The sequence below is a fragment of the Triturus cristatus genome, chromosome 3_2, assembly GCF_964204655.1.
Source record: "Triturus cristatus chromosome 3_2, aTriCri1.1, whole genome shotgun sequence".
Lineage (NCBI taxonomy): Eukaryota > Metazoa > Chordata > Amphibia > Caudata > Salamandridae > Triturus > Triturus cristatus.
In genome coordinates, this window is record NC_140584.1 from 163,771,898 (window position 1) to 163,793,939 (window position 22,042).

The window sequence follows — 22,042 nt, forward strand, 5'->3', positions numbered from 1 at the left end:
AGTATTTCCTCAGACCAACAGGGGGACAGGCCCCAGGTCCCGGTCAGTCGCGGACGGGTGCAGACGGGCTTGCCTTAGGCGCGCCTTCGGTGCGCAGACGGCGCGCCCGCTGCGCTCGTCCGCTGCGCGTCCGGCCGAGGCACATCCTTTATGGCAGTGGGAGGGGGGGTGTGGCCTTGCAATGTTGGGCGTGGCCTCGCTTCCGGCTATGGCGGCGAAGGCGAGGTGTGTCCCGCGACAGCGTTGGTCAGCTGTGCAGCGGGGTCTCGAGCAAGTGTTCCAAGGGGGGAGAGTGCCCAAGGAAGTAGCGGCGGTAAGTGGAGCCAAGAAATAAAGAAAATAACAACAGTGATAATTTTTAAAAAGCGCTAAGCTATCTCCCGGCTTCCGCCTCAGGAGCTATTAGTTACAGTCTCAATATTCTTTCTGGGACAGCAAGGGACAACACAAAAGAGTCACCCAACTATGGCCATATACTTCTCATAATAAAAAGTCAGACCTATTGGGTTTGATATGCTTGTTTTTATTTCATTCTGTCACCTTTCATTGTATTTGCCTGCGAAATGGCTTCAAGTCCCGTATGACACACTCACTAGTTCCTAGTCTCAGTTTTATAATCTCCAGCACATTGCATTCTTGGAATTTTTAGATTGTTTGTATAGGAGTCGAATATCCCAGAATGCAAAATGTTGTTGGCTAAAAAGCAAAGACTGGCAGAACATTCAACTCATTACATGGGGTCAGTTGGCAGCTACTGGTTCCTTAACATCAGGTAGCAACAACAGCCTGGCGTTCTGAGTTTTTTGGGCATTCTGTGTCACCACCGCCTCCAACAGACTAATGATGGGAGGTACTTACGTAGTATCTAATGCAGCTTACAAGCTCAGAAAAGCAGTGGTGTTGCACAGCACAGACGTGTTTGGTTCATATTGATCTTTTACAATCTGAAAACACATATCTCAAGTTCCCACATGCCAGGTGTGAGTAGGTCACCCGTGCTTGTTTTTAGGTCGAAGCCTACCAGACAACACAGCTGTCTGGCTATGAAAAAACTCCTTGGGAATGCATTCTGCCCATTCCTTACCATCGGCTTGGTGTTTGTAACTCACATTTGCTTTCTTTCTGTTTGGTGACTGTATTTGTTTTAGGCTGTCCGGCATGCCTTTTTGCCTCCGTAAAGCATAACCTATTTACCATCGCTCTTTGTATTCTACCATGAGTGCTCACATTCTGTAAACAGGCATTTAAATGTTGTTCTTATTTTCTCACATTTGCTGTGCATTCAAAGACAGAAGTCAAATGTCAGGTTCTGCAACAAGCTCGGCTCCTACTTCCATCTGAAAATCAAGGGCCTCTACGGCAAATTCAACGACCAGATGCCTGACTCCGAAACCACTCCCTCCTCCAGCAACGCCAGCCATCCCACCATCTCCTTCTGGACCCCAGTCACCACCGAAGACACCGCATCGACCATGAAAAGCATCCACGCAGAGCCCCCACTGAACCCTGCCCCCCACACATCTTCCACAGAGCCACCGCCACCAACGCTCCGGAACTACGATGCACCATCAACGCCACCTTCAAATCTGGCATCTTTCCGGATGACTGGAAACGCGCAGAAGTCAGACCCCTACGAAAGAAGCCCTTAGCAGACTCCACGGGCCTCAAGAACTACCGACCCATCTCCCTCCTCCCCTTCACAGCCAAGATCATCGAGAAGACAATCAACGTCGCACTAACAAAATTAATTGAGGAGAACTACATCCCGGAACCTTAGGATCGTACTCGACCCCTCCTCCCTCAATGACCCAAAAGGTCAACGTTGTCACCTACACCTGCTTCAACACCCTCCGCATCCTCTAAAAGACCTTCAAATGGATCGCCCCCAGAAACAAGTAAGACCGTCACCCATGCACTCATAACCAGCTGACTGGACTACGGAAATGCCCTTTATGCCGATATCAACAAGTCTCTGCTCCGCAAGATCCAGACCATACAGAACACCGCAGCCAGACTCATCCTCAGCATCACTTGACATAAACTCATCACCCAACACCTGCGCAACCTCCACTGGCTCCCCGTTGAGAAGAGAGTAACTTTCAAGATCCTCACCCACGCCTACAAATGCTTCCACAACACTGTACCCCAATATCTCAACAACAAAATCTCTTTCCACGTACCCAAGAGGAACCTCCGATCGGCCGACCTCACCCTCGCTGATCCGCCGTGCATCCACAAACCAAGAACAGGTGGCAGAACCTTCTCCTACATCGCGGCCAAGGCCTGGAACGAGCTCCCTATCGACATCAGACACGCCCCCACCCTACACATCTTCAGGAAGACCCTCCAGACCTGGCTCTTCGACTGACCGAAGCTGCTCCCCCCCTCCCCCCCCCCAAGTGCCTTGAGACCTTTACAGGTGAGTAGCGCGCTTAAAGAATCCCTGATTGATTGATTGTTTGATTGAGTGAGGCTCTCTTCCAAGGAAGCTTGGTGTTTACTTTCCTTTGCTGACTTACAGGTAAGAGGGTTTAAAAAATAATAATGCTGGATACAGGGGGTGGAAAAAAGGGTTTTTTCTAGCACTCAATAGAATTTAAATGCCTGTAAATGATCTGTGCAAATATTTCAGAATAAATCAGAATTAGCAAAGTGCAAATGAAGCACATTATTTTTTGTAATTCTGAAGTGAGGTGGAAATAAATATTTTAATAAGAGTGAAAACAAATCAACACATTAGGTGATCCCCTTTCCACACATTATCTTTTGTGTACTTTATAGTTATATGTGCAAATGTAATGATCATTTCAGTTGAAAATGTGTTGTCTGTAATGGCAGTGTGCTACCATACCATATATACTCCACTTTATGCCACTCCACTCTGCGACTCTCTACTCCACTCTGTGACAGTGCACTCTGAACCCCTCTATGGCACTCTACAACACACTTCTCTATGACACTCCGCTCTATGGCATTCCATGCCACTACACTTTATCTTACTTCACTCTACGGCACTCCACTCTACGACACTACACTCCATAGCACTCCACTCTATGCCACTCTACATCCCACCACTCTACTCCTCTGTATGCCACTTCACTCTAGGCCACTCTTTTCCACTCTGCACCACTCCACTCTTCACCTTTCCACTCTACACCACTTCAGTCTACGATGACAGTCCAATCTACAACACTCCACTCAACTTTAATCCACTCTATGCCACTCCGCTCTATGCTATGCCGCTCTGCTTTATGACACTTTACTCTTCTCTACACTATGCCCCTCCACTACAGTCTATGGCAACACACTCTACTCCAATCTACAACACTTTATTCCACTCTACACCCCTCCACTCTATGAAACTCTACTCTACTTTGACACTTTTCTCCATTCTAGGCCACTCTACTCCACTCTACACCACTTTGTTCTGCTTCACTCCACGGTATGCTAGTCCACCATATGACTCTACCCTATGACTCTACTCCACTCTACTCCACTCCACTCTCCGACACTCCACTCTACACCACTACATGCCACTCCACTCAATGACACTTTACTGAACTCTATGCTACTCCACGCCATACCGCTCTACTCTATGACCATCAGCTCTACAACGCTCCACTCCACTCTACTTCACGCCGCTATATTCTACGTCACTCCACTCTTTACCTCTTCACTCCACTCCACGCCACTCCATGCCACTCCACTCTATGACACTTTACAGAACTCTATGCTACTCCACTTCACTCTATGCCACATCCCTCCACTCTACACCCCTCCACTCTAAACCCCTCCACTCTAAACCCCTCCACTCTGTGACCATCCATTCTACAACCCTCCACTCCACTATATAAAACTCCATAACACTCTGCACCCCTCCATTATATGACCCTCCACTCTACGACACTCTACTCTAACACTCTACTTCACTCTATGCAACTCCACAATACTCTACTTCACTCTACTCCACTCCACTACACTCTACGCAATTCCATTTATGCCCCTTCACAACACTTTACTCCACTCTATGCAACTTTCATCAATGACACTCCAACCTATACCACCTCACGACACTCCACTCCACCATATGCCACTTTACTCCACTCCACGCTACTCCACAACACTTTACTCAACTCTATGCCACTCCACTCTGCGTCCCTTCACTCTGACACTTTATTCCACTCTCCATTCCTCCACTCCACTCTCCGTCCCTCCACTCTGCACCCCTCCTTTCTACGACCCTCCACTCAATGACCCTCAACTCGATTCTACTACACCACATCCTATAACACTCCACTCTACTGCACTTAGTCACTCCAATCTACTCCACTGCTCCACTCAACCCCACTCCACTGTATGCCACTCTATGCCACTCCACTGTATGCCACTCTGTGCCACTCCACACTACGACACTCTATTCCACTCCAATCCGCTCTATGACACTCTACTGCACTCTATGCCCCCACTCTGCTCCCCTCCACTCTATGCCCCTCCACTTAACGCTAACCCTGGGCGTAGTTCGAGAAGAAGCACTACGCGAAGCTATGCAAAGTGCACTTCGCACTACACAAGCTACTCGTAGCACTTCGCGAACTGCGTAGTACCCTGTTCGCACTGTGCAAGATGCCGTTTTCAATGATTGCACAGTGCGGATAAGCATCCGGTACTGTGCAATCATTGAAAACGGCATCTTGCACAGTGCGAGCTGTAGTTTTCTGCCGCTTGAGTAGATTTGTACTCGAGCAGCAGCTTTCTCAACGCGGACTGGTAGTTTCTCATCGCGAGCATACGCGACCACTCGCAATGAGAAACCTCGTGTTGAGAATCTCGCTGGGATGTTGCTGATCGCGAACAAGGAAAAAGTCTCGCCGGGATGTCATTCTGCTTGCTCGCGGTCGCCAACTTGATGTTGAGGACCACGAGCAAGCAAAAAATGACCGCTGCACTACGTAACGCTACGCTACGCATGTTTGCACTGTGGTACGTGCAATTCGCGTAGTGCGAAGTAGCGCAAACTTCGCAAACTACGCAAGCATAGCATAGTGCTTTGCCCAGGCTTACTCAACGCCCCTCCACTCTCCAACACTCCACTCTACAGCTCTCTACTCTACAGCATTCAACACCAGTGTATGCCACTCCTCTTTATGCCAATCTACACTGCTCCACTCTACGACACTCTACTGCACTCTATACAAATCCCTTATTATTACTCCATGTCACTTTATGCCACTCAAGACCACTCCCCTCTCTACAACACTCCACTCTCCAACACTCCAATTCATGCCACTCTGCTCTGCTCTACTCCACTCCTCCACACCACTCCACTGATGCCACTCTATGCCAGTAGACTTTATGATGCTCTATGCCCCTCCACTCTACAGTAAGACACTTAAGTCCACTCTAAGTCACTCTATGCCACTCCACTCTATGCCACACCACTTGTGCCATTCCACTCTATGCCACTTTATTCCACTCTATGCTATGCCACTCCAATCTACGCTACTTCGCTCTATGTCACTCCACTCTATGAGACACCGCTCTATGGCACTCTACTCCACTCTGTGCCACCCCACTCTACGACACTCTACTCCACTTTATGCCATTCTACAACACTCTACTCCATGCCACTCCACTCTACTTGACTTTACATAAGTCACTCTACTCCACCTTATTCCACTCTACTCCACTCCACATCAAACTACTCCACTCTAATCTACTCCACTCCTTCAGTCTACACCACTCAACTGTACGCCACTCCACTCTACGACATTCTATACCACTCCACGGCACTCTATACCACTTCACTCTATGACACTCTGCTCCATCTGCCCCACCTCAGTCAAAACACTTGACTGCTCTCTATGCCCCTCCACTCTATGACACTCCACTTGATGAAACTCCACTGCACTCCACTCCACACTATGACACTCCACTCAATGACATTCCGCTCTGTGACACTCTATGCCACTCTACACCACTCCATTCTTTTTAATGACTTTACTCCACTCTACACCACTCCAAGCTACGTCACTCCACTCAATACCACTTTACTCCACTCTACTCCACTTCAGTCTATAGCACACCTCCCTACACCATTCCACTGTGCAACACTTTACTCCACTATACACTGTCACTCCACTCTTTACTCCCCATTCTATGCCCCTCCACTGTATGACACTCTACTCTATGACACTCTAATCTACTCTACTCCACTCTACGACACTATTCTCCACTCTATACCACTCTACTCCATTACACTCTATCCGACTTCACTCTATGCCACTCCACTCTATGCCACTCCATTCTACAGCACTCGACGCCACTCCACTCTATTACACTCCACTCCACTCTATGCCACTTTACTTTAGTCTACGCTACTCCACTCTACACCATGCACTCCACTTGACAATACTTTATTTCACTCTGCTCTTCCACCCTATGACCCTTCACTGTATGGCACTCCCCTCCACTCTATGCCACTTTCAACCTTCCACTCTGTGACACCTCCACTCTACAACCCTCCACTCTCCTCCTCTTTATTCCACTCCACTCTGTGACACTCTACTCCACACTCCTCAATCCCCTCTACCCCACTCCATGCCACTTTAGTGATTGATTTCTATGCCCCTCCACTCTGCGACACTCCCCTCTGTGACACTCCACAGCCCTCCATGCCATTCTATGACCCCCCACTCTGCGACACTTTTCTCCACTCTGCGCTGCTCTACAATATGACACTCTACTCCACTCTACTCAGTTCCCTCTATGCAACTCCACTTTACTTTATACCACTCCACTGTACTCCACTCTATGACACTCCACGACAGTCTGCTCTATGATATTCCAGTCCACAACACTCTACTCCACTCTATGCCTCCCCACTCTGCAACACTCCACTCTGCACCACTCCATTCCTCTACTCTACTCCCCTCTACGCCACTCTACTCCACTGTCCTACTCTACTCCACTCTTCGCCACACCATTTTATGACACTTTACTCCACTCTGGCCCCTCCACTCTTCGCCCATCCACTCTACGCCACTCTACTCCACACAACTCTACTCCACTTCACTGCATTCCACAACACTCATCTCATCGCCACAACACTCCACCCCACCATTCAATACTCTTCGCCACTCCACTGTACTACACTTCACTTCAGTCTCCTCTACACCACTAACTTTTAGCCATGCCGAACAGCAGCCAAACTGGCGTACAACATGGCTAAAACACATTGGCAAAGCCAATAGCTCCTGCAAAGGCAGGACCTATTTGCTGTGCCAATGCTTGTTTTCCGTACCTTTTTTGGAACAGTGTGTGTCCCATTGCAGTGACAGGACTACATGTGCCAGAATGCCAGTAAAACAATACCAGGGTAGCTTAAAAGGCTTATGACTGGTACAGAGATCAATCATTATGACCGCCGACACTGATGCTGCCTGTCTTTTAGGCACGTTTTTCAATAACAATGTGTTCTATGTAGCTCTTCATACTGCATTTCTGTAATTTCTAAGCGCTTAAACCTCTGGTCTTCTCAGCTTTCCACTGGTTTTCTAGACCAACATATATAGCTACCAAGTTACCCAGGGCCAAGCGAGACTTGTTAGTCCACTGCCAGTTTCTTCTTAGAAATCTGAAACTTGTAGTCCTGGCTTTATACTTGGTGACTACAATATAAGACTACAAGTCCCAGAATTCTAGGCTAATCTAGCTAGTCACTCATGGGCATGGGCAAATTGCCTGAAATTAACATACTGCAAGATACTAAGTCAAGTGTAAGTAGTTTGTTAGGTCTTGTTTTGTATTTACATGATGCTACATGCAGTTGTGTTGTCCCTTCACGAGATAATGCCCTGGAGTACTAGGATTTTCATGAGGCACAGGGTCAAGACTGATTTGCATTTGGCTGGGTTCAAACTGGAATGGCATGGTGAGTAAAAAAACCGAAGGATTTAGGCCCAGATCTCTGTACTGGGTGAATGTATTACATTGTACTGCATTCTGTCCATCAACTGTTGTTTTTGCACGAGTACTAGGATAAGGTACTCCTACCTCACATCTAGCACTTACATTTGTTGTTATGGCATAGCTGGCACATGCGCCATTGCCATGCGTGACACCTTCATCGAGAGCCGGCTTTCCGGTCACCAGCGCTTCGAAGCAGGTGTTTTAAGGCATTTTTTTTAGAAGTGGAGAAAAGTAGCAGAATCTCAAGCGGTGTGGACTAAAAGCCAGGACCGGTGGAGGGTGTCACGCCTGACTTGCAGCCCTCGAGAGCTCTGCTGGACCCGCGGGATGGCTGTGTGATTTATAGGCGCATATTAATCCAAGGAAGTGGCGCGGCAGGTCTGGTGAGTTCTGGGTGCCAGCGTGATTACCTAAGCCAGGTGCAAGGAGGTTCCCGGCCTCCCCTCCCTGCCCTTCCGCCAGCCACAAGAGCCTCACTCGCTCCCAAACTTTCAGAAGCCGAGGTTGGCCGCACAGCATGGTCCACCCGCGGAGCCTCTGACCCCTCTGACTGCCTGAAAGGACGCCATGGCCAGCTCGCAGGTAGGTGGGGTGACTTGGGGGTTCACCCTGTGAACAATACCGTGGATTCATCCCAGCTCGGGCATGTCTGCGCTGGAGCGGCAGCCCGGTGCGTGCCCGTGGTGTGTGCGCGCACCTTGTTTTTTCCAGTTTCGCTGCGAGATGTTGGCACACGGGCGTTGCCTGGTAATTTAGGGACAGGTACAGGCGGCATGTATAAAATGATTGCGCTGATTCAAAAACAGAAAACATGTATTACCATCCCGGTAAACAGCAATCCTGCCTGTCTGTGTAAGTTCAGGCCACGCTTTGAAAAAGTATTATGAGCACTTAGGAAGAGAACTTTGCTATTGGTTTTTAGAACACTAACCGAAAGATCTCTGCTTCTTCGTTGTGTGTTTTTTTTATTTTTGTGTTTCATTCTTGCATCGTGTTCTTTCAGCCAACACTCTAGAATGGGAAAAGAGGAGGACTGCGCTGATAAACTGGTGCTGAAGGGATGATAACTGTTCAAAAAAGCCCAGTTCATTTGAGGGACTGTTTACATCTGAGCAGTGCTTAATTTGATCAGGTATTTTCTGGTGCTAGGTACCGGCACTGTCACTTAATTGTCAATATCGGAGCTTGTAACTGTCTGCCACAAGGTGGCGCTGTCTGTGTAATTGAGATGAGCACAGCAACAGTTGTATATAAATAACTATTGACTGCCTCCTCCTAAGCCATTCTTATAGCTTTGGGGGGCTAGAACAGGCTGACTTGTGACAATTGTAACAGTGTGATGATAAGTAATTGTATTGGTGCTGCCATTGGCAGCACTGGCAGGGGCAATGTGCGGTGCAAGCAGCAGTGCCCCCCCCCCCCCCATAAGGACCCCGGCACTTTTTTAAATTTACAAATTGACTGGAGGTGTGGGGTTTATCTCTGAGGCATCTTCTTTGACACCCCAGTCTGTATGGGCCCTCTCTGTGCTGCAGTATTTTGGAATCCAGGGCGCTAGTGTTTTGAGTCGTGAGTGGGCGTGATCTCATTAAACGGAAAATATACATTTTAAACAATTTGTAGAGCTCCCGAAATTCCCGATTTCATGCATGACTTGCTTATGTAGACCAATTTTCTTTATTTGCATTCGGGTGGTTGTAGTCCCGGATATCTAATCGGATAAAGAGGACTACAAGAGCCAGAACGCAATAGAGGAAGCAATTGATGTGGTGATCCACTCTACCACGAGCGCCCCGAAGGAGGCAGCTGTGCCCTGCTGTGTCCCCGGGGCTGGTAGAGGCGCTTTCAAACTCGCGAGTGAACGAAACAAACTGAGGAAACGCCACAATGTTCCGGAATTGGGCTCAGCGGCTATGGTGGCTGCATCATCGCAAATCATCGGACATTGCTCCCGTCCGCTCTTTAACTCGTCAAGATTGTGTGTTCAGGATGATGCAGACGAGATAGGGGATAATGCGGAGAATTACCGAGAAAGGAAAGGGGAGGGGGAAGCAAAGGTGTGGAAGGGAAGAAGGCGACGACGTCGAGTGAGAGAAGGAGGTAGAGAGAAAGAGTAGAAGGGGACAGAAGAGGAAGCCAAAAAGGAGGAGAAAAGGGGAGAGAAAGATGGAGCTAGGAGAGGGGAAAGACAGATAGAATAAGAAACTCAAAGACCCATAAGTAGTGGGATAGCTTTCATTAGTGCAGTAGGTTCACTTGTGAACAAGGGTTCGAATGATCTAGTAACCTACATCTATGGCTGTCTTTTGATATCGAGCTGGATGTGAGCTTGCATTAGGGCCCAGGATCCCCCTCTACACCACTGGTTTGTACTACAAATGTGCAAAATCAGACACGCTCTCAAGTGTCTTGAGTATACATATGTCTGTGTGTGTCTGTATGTATGTATGTATGTATATATATATAAAAATTGCATGGGGAAAACGCGTTTTGGGACCCCCCTTTTTTCTTAGCCCCCGCTTGACGAATCCCCCCCGAGACTTTCAGGGTAGGAGCGGAGCGGAGCGCCCCACCTATTTTGAAAATTTCGCGAGGATTCGTCAAACGGCGCCAAAGTTATTCCAAATAGAATGTTGCGGATTTCCTATGGAAACACGGTCCTAACTATAACTATCTACTGGCGACCGCCAGTAGATAATATAAATATATATATATATATATATATATATTTACAGCTCCCAAAAACTCTCGTTGTTCGCACAGAGTTGAGCACTCACAGGAGGGGTTCTGTATCAATAATTAGTTTATTTCGGCAGAAATCCAAATAGCAGCGAGACAGACGCGTTTCAAATCAATCTTCATCAGTGTCTCAGCGGTTAGACCGCGCGCTTACATTTAAATATACATTACGTCATGTATTGCGCGACAGCGTGAGACATAATCAATTGACAGCCACTGAAACAGAAGATGGCTCAAATCCCGTTATTTACAGCATTCTTGGGGCGGCCATCTTGGAGTGATACATTCACTTATCATGTCCAAACAACTTAAGTCTTATGCTCAAAGGAGCCATGATACAGTTAGCAGTCATGTGAAATATAATTCATTAAATCATACTGCATAATTAAATAAATCAACGAAACGCCATAGAAAGGTATATACCATGTCATACAAAAACCGTATAACGCCATGTATTGGCCATAGCTCCCTATACGTCAAAGGAGACAGGTGATGGACAAAAATAAAGAGAGAAAGGAACGGGAGAGAGAGGGTAGGAAACATGGGAGACACTGTACAGGAAAGACAAGGAAAATTGAGGAATGCAACAGTATAATAATATCAAGCATTGCATGTTGGGATTTCAAACTCGTTTCATGATTCATGCAACCATAGGATTCAAATAATCTCAAGTATAAAGACTGGTCAGCAAGAGACAGTGTGTAGTTCCCTGCCCTTATCTCCCCAGGTGTGCACTCAGTTCTTCCCCACTATTGAGACCGTGTGGGGCCTTTGTATATAGGTCTATGATGTAACGGGATTCCAGTCTACGCAATCTTTGGACTCGGTCACCTCCCCTAATGTTTGCGGGTACTTGATCTAGACCGAAGTACTGTAGGAGATCCCGATTGCTCTGGTGCATAATGGCGAAATGCCTAGCTACAGGGTAATTTACATCATTCTTATTGATGGCACGTTGATGTTCCAAAATGCGCATTTTAACGCTATTGATAGTGCTGCCAATGTATTTGAGCCCACACGGGCAGGTGAGACAGTACACTACATGGGTGGTTGAACAAGTGATGAATTTGTCTATACGCCTTGGTTGCCTAACCCCTGGAATGTTAAATGTGAGAACTCTTTTACAATTTTTACATGCTCTGCATTTCCCACAAGGGAAAAATCCATGCAGAGCTGTGAGAGTACCAGTAGGTTGTGGCAAGGGTGATAGATGGCTTTGTACCAGTTTATCACGGAGTGATCTTGATTTTCTAAAAGTGATCAATGGTTCTTTAGGGATGTCCTTACCGATAACTGTATCGGTTTTAAGGATGTGCCAGCTTTTTCTAACTATCCTCCTCAGTAGATTTGCGTCGTCTGAGAAAGTGGTTATGAGGCGAAATTTGCCCTCATGTTCAGCTGTGTCCCTATTGGCTGCATGTTTGTATGTCAAAAGTTGTTGTCTGGGTATTTTTCTCACTTTATTAAGTATAGAGATCAGGTCTGTGTAATTATACCCTCTAACTTGGAACCTTTTGATGCTTTGAATTGCTGCATATTCAAAGTCAGCTTCCCTGGAGCAATTCCGTTTTAGGCGAAGCAGCTCGCCATACGGGATACTACGGATCAATGTTGGTGGATGGTTACTGTGGGCATGCAAGATAGAGTTGCCCGCAGTCGGCTTCCTGTATAGCTCGGTCTCGAGAGCACCCTCTCTAGCGAACACCCTCAAATCTAAATAGTTCACCGCTAGGGAACTAATTTCAGATGTGAACCTGAGATTGAGTTGATTGTCATTAAGCTCAGATATAAAAGTCTCGGCCTCATCTGATGTCCCCCCCCATATCAAGAAGAGGTCATCTATGTACCTATACCAGGCTATCACATGGTTGGTCCATTGGCTCATATGGTCGCTAAGGGCGACCTGCTCCTCCCACCAGCCCACGAAGAGATTCGCATAGCTGGGGGCGAAGCAGGTCCCCATGGCAGTCCCGGACAGTTGTCTGTACAGCTGTTCTTGAAATAGGAAGATATTATTAGACAAACAGAATTCAATAAATTCAAGGAGCATGGTATTGTGCTCTGAAAATTTCAAAGGTCTTTTCGCCAGGAAGTATGCTGCTGCCTCGAGACCTTGGCTATGTTCGATGCTTGTGTACAGGCTGGTGATATCCAAAGCAATTAGTTGATATGTAGGTTCCCAATTAATCTCCTTAATCTTCATAATGAAGTCGGTAGTGTCCTTAATATATGATTTCAACTGCAAAACCGATGGAAAAAGGAAGGAATCAATATATACAGACATGTTCTCAGTAAGGCTTCCTATCGAGGAAACAATGGGTCTTCCAGGCGGGTCATTAGTGTCTTTATGAATTTTTGGCAGCTGATAGAAGGTTGGTGTGATGGGGTCCAGGTTGCGTAGAAAAAGAAATTCGTTGGTTCCCAGCATGCCTCTTTTGCGCCATTTCTCTAGTAGATTATGATATTGTAGAATGCTTGTATTATACTGTGCAATGTTGGTTACTTCATAAACCTTCACATCATTCAATTGGCGGTAAGCCTCGCGACAGTACTGTTCCCTTGTCAATAATACGATGTTTCCTCCTTTGTCGGAGGGTTTGCACACTATTTGTGAATCCTGTGATAAAACTTTCAATATGGAACGTTGTTCTTCCGTGAGATTGTCAGCTCGATCTATTGTTCTGGAAGCTTTCATTCTAAATTTCACGAGGTCCTGCATTACCGCATCAGAGAATGCATCAATTGCATCAAATTGCATTTGCGGAATGAAGACTGAGGGGGGCTTGAAACTCGTAGCCGGTGTTGTTTGTTGTATACCCACCCTTGTGGCTCTGGTTGCCACATCATCCGTCAGGGTACCAGCGGTTTCTTCCTCACTCCGTAGGGCCTCCAACATTTCTAGCATTTCTAGATCGCCAGTGGTCAATAGATCGGTTCCATGTGATTGTCCTTGTTGTTGTAATTGTCTGGCTTCTCTCACCGTAGGTTTTAATTTAAAGAATTTGTGAAGCTTCATTTTACGTGTGAATTTGAATAAATCAATACGTGTTTGCGTATATTCCATATGATTGTTAGGGCAAAAAGAAAGTCCCAGTTTGAGGGCAGACTCTTCGGCATCCGTGAGTACTCTCGGTGTTAGGTTCACGATGGTTAAGTCATCGACATGGGTTTCCTCCCTGAGGGTGTCCTGGGTGCTAATGCTGGCAATCCTGGTGAAATTCGCTTGGAGCGATAGGAACAAAGCTCTAGCGGAGATAGCTACCCTCGAAAAGGACCTCACCAGCAATACAGATGTCAGCACCCAGGACACCCTCAGGGAGGAAATGAAAAAACGACTTAAAAAGTACGAACTTACAATTAGACAACGGAAACAAGAAAAGTTTGCCCGTGATGAACGTGATTACTCACAGGGGAGGATTTTAACCTTCGCGAAGAAATTCGATGAACCCCGGAGAGCATTAAACAAGAAACAACCATCTGAACCGACAACTAGAATTGAAACATCAGAATCTGAAATTACGGAGAGTGAACTCTCTGGAGATGAAGTACCTACTACTTCTAGCGTCTCCGCGAAGACTCCTTTTCATCAGGAGTTCAACCTCATACGCCAATCTTGGCTAAGAGGGGGCAAGAGCAAACCGCCCGAAAACGAAGACCGACCAGAAGGAGCGGCTGGAAGGGCAAGAGGAAGAGGAAGAGGCAAAACAATGACACGAGGGCCACGGAGCAACAGAGGCAGGAGATGGTAACCGATGTCGATGACTTAACCATCGTGAACCTAACACCGAGAGTACTCACGGATGCCGAAGAGTCTGCCCTCAAACTGGGACTTTCTTTTTGCCCTAACAATCATATGGAATATACGCAAACACGTATTGATTTATTCAAATTCACACGTAAAATGAAGCTTCACAAATTCTTTAAATTAAAACCTACGGTGAGAGAAGCCAGACAATTACAACAACAAGGACAATCACATGGAACCGATCTATTGACCACTGGCGATCTAGAAATGCTAGAAATGTTGGAGGCCCTACGGAGTGAGGAAGAAACCGCTGGTACCCTGACGGATGATGTGGCAACCAGAGCCACAAGGGTGGGTATACAACAAACAACACCGGCTACGAGTTTCAAGCCCCCCTCAGTCTTCATTCCGCAAATGCAATTTGATGCAATTGATGCATTCTCTGATGCGGTAATGCAGGACCTCGTGAAATTTAGAATGAAAGCTTCCAGAACAATAGATCGAGCTGACAATCTCACGGAAGAACAACGTTCCATATTGAAAGTTTTATCACAGGATTCACAAATAGTGTGCAAACCCTCCGACAAAGGAGGAAACATCGTATTATTGACAAGAGAACAGTACTGTCGCGAGGCTTACCGCCAATTGAATGATGTGAAGGTTTATGAAGTAACCAACATTGCACAGTATAATACAAGCATTCTACAATATCATAATCTACTAGAGAAATGGCGCAAAAGAGGCATGCTGGGAACCAACAAATTTCTTTTTCTACGCAACCTGGACCCCATCACACCAACCTTCTATCAGCTGCCAAAAATTCATAAAGACACTAATGACCCGCCTGGAAGACCCATTGTTTCCTCGATAGGAAGCCTTACTGAGAACATGTCTGTATATATTGATTCCTTCCTTTTTCCATCGGTTTTGCAGTTGAAATCATATATTAAGGACACTACCGACTTCATTATGAAGATTAAGGAGATTAATTGGGAACCTACATATCAACTAATTGCTTTGGATATCACCAGCCTGTACACAAGCATCGAACATAGCCAAGGTCTCGAGGCAGCAGCATACTTCCTGGCGAAAAGACCTTTGAAATTTTCAGAGCACAATACCATGCTCCTTGAATTTATTGAATTCTGTTTGTCTAATAATATCTTCCTATTTCAAGAACAGCTGTACAGACAACTGTCCGGGACTGCCATGGGGACCTGCTTCGCCCCCAGCTATGCGAATCTCTTCGTGGGCTGGTGGGAGGAGCAGGTCGCCCTTAGCGACCATATGAGCCAATGGACCAACCATGTGATAGCCTGGTATAGGTACATAGATGACCTCTTCTTGATATGGGGGGGGACATCAGATGAGGCCGAGACTTTTATATCTGAGCTTAATGACAATCAACTCAATCTCAGGTTCACATCTGAAATTAGTTCCCTAGCGGTGAACTATTTAGATTTGAGGGTGTTCGCTAGAGAGGGTGCTCTCGAGACCGAGCTATACAGGAAGCCGACTGCGGGCAACTCTATCTTGCATGCCCACAGTAACCATCCACCAACATTGATCCGTAGTATCCCGTATGGCGAGCTGCTTCGCCTAAAACAGAATTGCTCCAGGGAAGCTGACTTTGAATATGCAGCAATTCAAAGCATCAAAAGGTTCCAAGTTAGAGGGTATAATTACACAGACCTGATCTCTATACTTAATAAAGTGAGAAAAATACCCAGACAACAACTTTTGACATACAAACATGCAGCCAATAGGGACACAGCTGAACATGAGGGCAAATTTCGCCTCATAACCACTTTCTCAGACGACGCAAATCTACTGAGGAGGATAGTTAGAAAAAGCTGGCACATCCTTAAAACCGATACAGTTATCGGTAAGGACATCCCTAAAGAACCATTGATCACTTTTAGAAAATCAAGATCACTCCGTGATAAACTGGTACAAAGCCATCTATCACCCTTGCCACAACCTACTGGTACTCTCACAGCTCTGCATGGATTTTTCCCTTGTGGGAAATGCAGAGCATGTAAAAATTGTAAAAGAGTTCTCACATTTAACATTCCAGGGGTTAGGCAACCAAGGCGTATAGACAAATTCATCACTTGTTCAACCACCCATGTAGTGTACTGTCTCACCTGCCCGTGTGGGCTCAAATACATTGGCAGCACTATCAATAGCGTTAAAATGCGCATTTTGGAACATCAACGTGCCATCAATAAGAATGATGTAAATTACCCTATAGCTAGGCATTTCGCCATTATGCACCAGAGCAATCGGGATCTCCTACAGTACTTCGGTCTAGATCAAGTACCCGCAAACATTAGGGGAGGTGACCGAGTCCAAAGATTGCGTAGACTGGAATCCCGTTACATCATAAACCTATATACAAAGGTCCAACACGGTCTCAATAGTGGGGAAGAACTGAGTGCACACCTGGGGAGATAAGGGCAGGGAACTACACACTGTCTCTTGCTGACCAGTCTTTATACTTGAGATTATTTGAATCCTATGGTTGCATGAATCATGAAACGAGTTTGAAATCCCAACATGCAATGCTTGATATTATTATACTGTCGCATTCCTCAATTTTCCTTGTCTTTCCTGTACAGTGTCTCCCATGTTTCCTACCCTCTCTCTCCCGTTCCTTTCTCTCTTTATTTTTGTCCATCACCTGTCTCCTTTGACGTATAGGGAGCTATGGCCAATACATGGCGTTATACGGTTTTTGTATGACATGGTATATACCTTTCTATGGCGTTTCGTTGATTTATTTAATTATGCAGTATGATTTAATGAATTATATTTCACATGACTGCTAACTGTATCATGGCTCCTTTGAGCATAAGACTTAAGTTGTTTGGACATGATAAGTGAATGTATCACTCCAAGATGGCCGCCCCAAGAATGCTGTAAATAACGGGATTTGAGCCATCTTCTGTTTCAGTGGCTGTCAATTGATTATGTCTCACGCTGTCGCGCAATACATGACGTAATGTATATTTAAATGTAAGCGCGCGGTCTAACCGCTGAGACACTGATGAAGATTGATTTGAAACGCGTCTGTCTCGCTGCTATTTGGATTTCTGCCGAAATAAACTAATTATTGATACAGAACCCCTCCTGTGAGTGCTCAACTCTGTGCGAACAACGAGAGTTTTTGGGAGCTGTAATTATTGTGGGGCACCGCCACACCATAGCACCCGCCTGCGAGTGACCCGGCTGCCGGTGCAACCTTGGGAGCCTTCATATATATATATATATATATATATATATATATATATATATATATATATATATATTTTTCCAAAAGCCTGCCCAGATTTAAAGACGCACTCCACAGCAGTCAGGTTACAAACCTTTAATTTGCAATTGAAAGCAGATTTTCAGCTCGATCATTAAGTCCTGTTACCAACGCGTTTCGAAGCCTCGCGCTTCTTTTTCAAAGGTAGTTCATGGAGCTGCAGCATGACATAGCGAACGCAGTCCCCTGTGTGCTCATATTTTATAGGCTTCCGGTGTGCCTTCCATCATGGTTCACTCTTTGCACACTGGGACATGTAGTTCAATTCACAATTCTTACCCTCCAGTGGGTTCTGCATTTTCCACGACAATAAAGGACACAGTGTAAACCCTCCATTGGGCCTCGGAGTGAAACACTGCTTTCAAACTTTCAAAGCGCTGCTGTGCCCTGTCGAAAACGGAGCATTCCATTCCCCAGGGGCTCACATATTTCTTGAGTGGTGCGATCTTCCACGGCCGGAACCGCCGTGATTAATTGTTTCCAAAAGCCTGCCCAGATTTAAAGACGCACTCCACAGCAGTCAGGTTACAAACCTTTAATTTGCAATTGAAAGCAGATTTTCAGCTCGATCATTAAGTCCTGTTACCAACGCGTTTCGAAGCCTCGCGCTTCTTTTTCAAAGGTAGTTCATGGGGCTGCAGCATGACATAGCGAACGCAGTCCCCTGTGTGCTCATATTTTATAGGCTTCCGGTGTGCCTTCCATCATGGTTCACTCTTTGCACACTGGGACATGTAGTTCAATTCACAATTCTTACCCTCCAGTGGGTTCTGCATTTTCCACGACAATAAAGGACACAGTGTAAACCCTCCATTGGGCCTCGGAGTGAAACACTGCTTTCAAACTTTCAAAGCGCTGCTGTGCCCTGTCGAAAACGGAGCATTCCATTCCCCAGGGGCTCACATATTTCTTGAGTGGTGCGATCTTCCACGGCCGGAACCGCCGTGATTAATTGTTTCCAAAAGCCTGCCCAGATTTAAAGACGCACTCCACAGCAGTCAGGTTACAAACCTTTAATTTGCAATTGAAAGCAGATTTTCAGCTCGATCATTAAGTCCTGTTACCAACGCGTTTCGAAGCCTCGCGCTTCTTTTTCAAAGGTAGTTCATGGAGCTGCAGCATGACATAGCGAACGCAGTCCCCTGTGTGCTCATATTTTATAGGCTTCCAGTGTGCCTTCCATCATGGTTCACTCTTTGCACACTGGGACATGTAGTTCAATTCACAATTCTTACCCTCCAGTGGGTTCTGCATTTTCCACGACAATAAAGGACACAGTGTAAACCCTCCATTGGGCCTCGGAGTGAAACACTGCTTTCAAACTTTCAAAGCGCTGCTGTGCCCTGTCGAAAACGGAGCATTCCATTCCCCAGGGGCTCACATATTTCTTGAGTGGTGCGATCTTCCACGGCCGGAACCGCCGTGATTAATTGTTTCCAAAAGCCTGCCCAGATTTAAAGACGCACTCCACAGCAGTCAGGTTACAAACCTTTAATTTGCAATTGAAAGCAGATTTTCAGCTCGATCATTAAGTCCTGTTACCAACGCGTTTCGAAGCCTCACGCTTCTTTTTCAAAGGTAGTTCATGGAGCTGCAGCATGACATAGCGAACGCAGTCCCCTGTGTGCTCATATTTTATAGGCTTCCGGTGTGCCTTCCATCATGGTTCACTCTTTGCACACTGGGACATGTAGGAAGATCGCACCACTCAAGAAATATGTGAGCCCCTGGGGAATGGAATGCTCCGTTTTCGACAGGGCACAGCAGCGCTTTGAAAGTTTGAAAGCAGTGTTTCACTCCGAGGCCCAATGGAGGGTTTACACTGTGTCCTTTATTGTCGTGGAAAATGCAGAACCCACTGGAGGGTAAGAATTGTGAATTGAACTACATGTCCCAGTGTGCAAAGAGTGAACCATGATGGAAGGCACACCGGAAGCCTATAAAATATGAGCACACAGGGGACTGCGTTCGCTATGTTTGAAAGCAGTGTTTCACTCCGAGGCCCAATGGAGGGTTTACACTGTGTCCTTTATTGTCGTGGAAAATGCAGAACCCACTGGAGGGTAAGAATTGTGAATTGAACTACATGTCCCAGTGTGCAAAGAGTGAACCATGATGGAAGGCACACCGGAAGCCTATAAAATATGAGCACACAGGGGACTGCGTTCGCTATGCCATGCTGCAGCTCCATGAACTACCTTTGAAAAAGAAGCGCGAGGCTTCGAAACGCGTTGGTAACAGGACTTAATGATCGAGCTGAAAATCTGCTTTCAATTGCAAATTAAAGGTTTGTAACCTGACTGCTGTGGAGTGCGTCTTTAAATCTGGGCAGGCTTTTGGAAACAATTAATCACGGCGGTTCCGGCCGTGGAAGATCGCACCACTCAAGAAATATGTGAGCCCCTGGGGAATGGAATGCTCCGTTTTCGACAGGGCACAGCAGCGCTTTGAAAGTTTGAAAGCAGTGTTTCACTCCGAGGCCCAATGGAGGGTTTACACTGTGTCCTTTATTGTCGTGGAAAATGCAGAACCCACTGGAGGGTAAGAATTGTGAATTGAACTACATGTCCCAGTGTGCAAAGAGTGAACCATGATGGAAGGCACACCGGAAGCCTATAAAATATGAGCACACAGGGGACTGCGTTCGCTATGTCATGCTGCAGCTCCATGAACTACCTTTGAAAAAGAAGCGCGAGGCTTCGAAACGCGTTGGTAACAGGACTTAATGATCGAGCTGAAAATCTGCTTTCAATTGCAAATTAAAGGTTTGTAACCTGACTGCTGTGGAGTGCGTCTTTAAATCTGGGCAGGCTTTTGGAAACATATATATATATATATATATATATATATATATATATATATATATATATATATATATATATATATATATATATATATATATATATATATATATATATTACCTACTGGCGATAGCCAGTAGGTAGTTATAGTTAGGACCACGTTTCCATAGGAAAACCTCAACATTCTATTTTGAATAACTTTGGCGCCGGTCGACGAATCCTCGCGAATTTCTCAAAATAGGTGGGGCGCTACGCTCCGCTCCTACCCTGAAAGTCTCGGGGGGATTCGTCAAGCGGGGGCTGAGATAAAAGGGGGGTCCCAAAACGCGTTTTTCCCATGCATTTTTCCATAGGACCTTTAGAACGAGCTACAGCCCGAATGGCTGAACAGAATTACTCAAAATTTGGCAGAGAGGTAGTCCCTAGGTCAAGGAAGTGCCTTTTGTAGGTTTGGTGTAAATCTGTTCAGTAGATTCTGAGAAAATAGCCTTTAAATCAATATATATATCTGAGCCAGCTTACGGTACGCTTACCGTACGCTTACGGTAAGCGTACGGTGGCGTGCGCGAGCGCGATTCTGATTGGCTCTTAGATCTTAGTAAACATTCGAATCGGCCGAAACCAGGAAGCGGCGGCCGCCATTTTGTCTCTCGCACTGAGAGAGATTTTTAAAATCGGAAGCCCAAAAACATGTAAAGGGGCTGTTTTGACAACTCCCTCCCACATAGTCATGTTGAGGGAGTCCCCAAACATCCCCCAAGTGCAAAAACGGTTTTATTTTTTTTTCGGCAATTTCGCGGGGTACGCTTACCGTACGCTTACGGTAAGCGTACGGTAAAAAAATAAAAATAAAAAAAACACTATCCACACTTACCCCACCCCCTGTGCTTTTGGTGGCCGAAGGCCACCAAATGTGCTGGGCTTATTACAATGGAAAAAAACACTATCCACACTTACCCCACCCCCTGTGCTTTTGGTGGCCGTAGGCCACCAAATGTACAGGGCTTATTATAAGGGAAAAAAACTTAGCATTTAAAAAACCGTACTAATTCACTGAAAAAACCATAGGTTTCACACACGTTATAGTTAGGAATTAGCATTTAAAAAACCTTGCAAATTCACTGAAAAAACCATAGGTTTCACACATGTTATAGTTAGTGGAAATTTTACTGATAAAAAACCAATGAAATTGCCCCGTTATAGTTAGCGCAGGCAACTATAACTCACGCGACCGCAATCCTCTGCTGATGACATATGTGTCTTTATGAAAAAAAAATATTTGTAATATATGTATAGCTAAAAATGTATGGAAGAAGACATGGGCAAATAAGTGTCTAAATACAGTATTAGCATCAGCAGAGGATTGCGGTCGCGTGAGTTATAGTTGCCTGCGCTAACTATAACGGGGCAATTTCATTGGTTTTTTATCAGTAAAATTTCCACTAACTATAACATGTGTGAAACCTATGGTTTTTT

At 45.9% G+C, this 22,042-nt stretch overlaps 1 protein-coding gene across 2 annotated transcripts in view; it reads left to right on the forward strand.

Moving 5' to 3' along the window:
• TMPRSS13 (transmembrane serine protease 13) overlaps nucleotides 1–22,042 on the forward strand; it is a 208,366-nt gene that overhangs the window by 20,840 nt on the left and 165,484 nt on the right. Inside the window, exon 1 of one of the 2 annotated variants that reach the window (XM_085647429.1) lies at nucleotides 8,377–8,550. The exons of the other annotated variant lie outside the window; for it this stretch is intronic. Within the exon in view, the coding sequence (XP_085503555.1) occupies nucleotides 8,536–8,550 (15 nt within the window). The 5' untranslated portion in view covers nucleotides 8,377–8,535. Of the gene's footprint in view, nucleotides 1–8,376; nucleotides 8,551–22,042 lie in introns of those variants that run through there. 2 annotated transcript variants of the gene reach the window in all.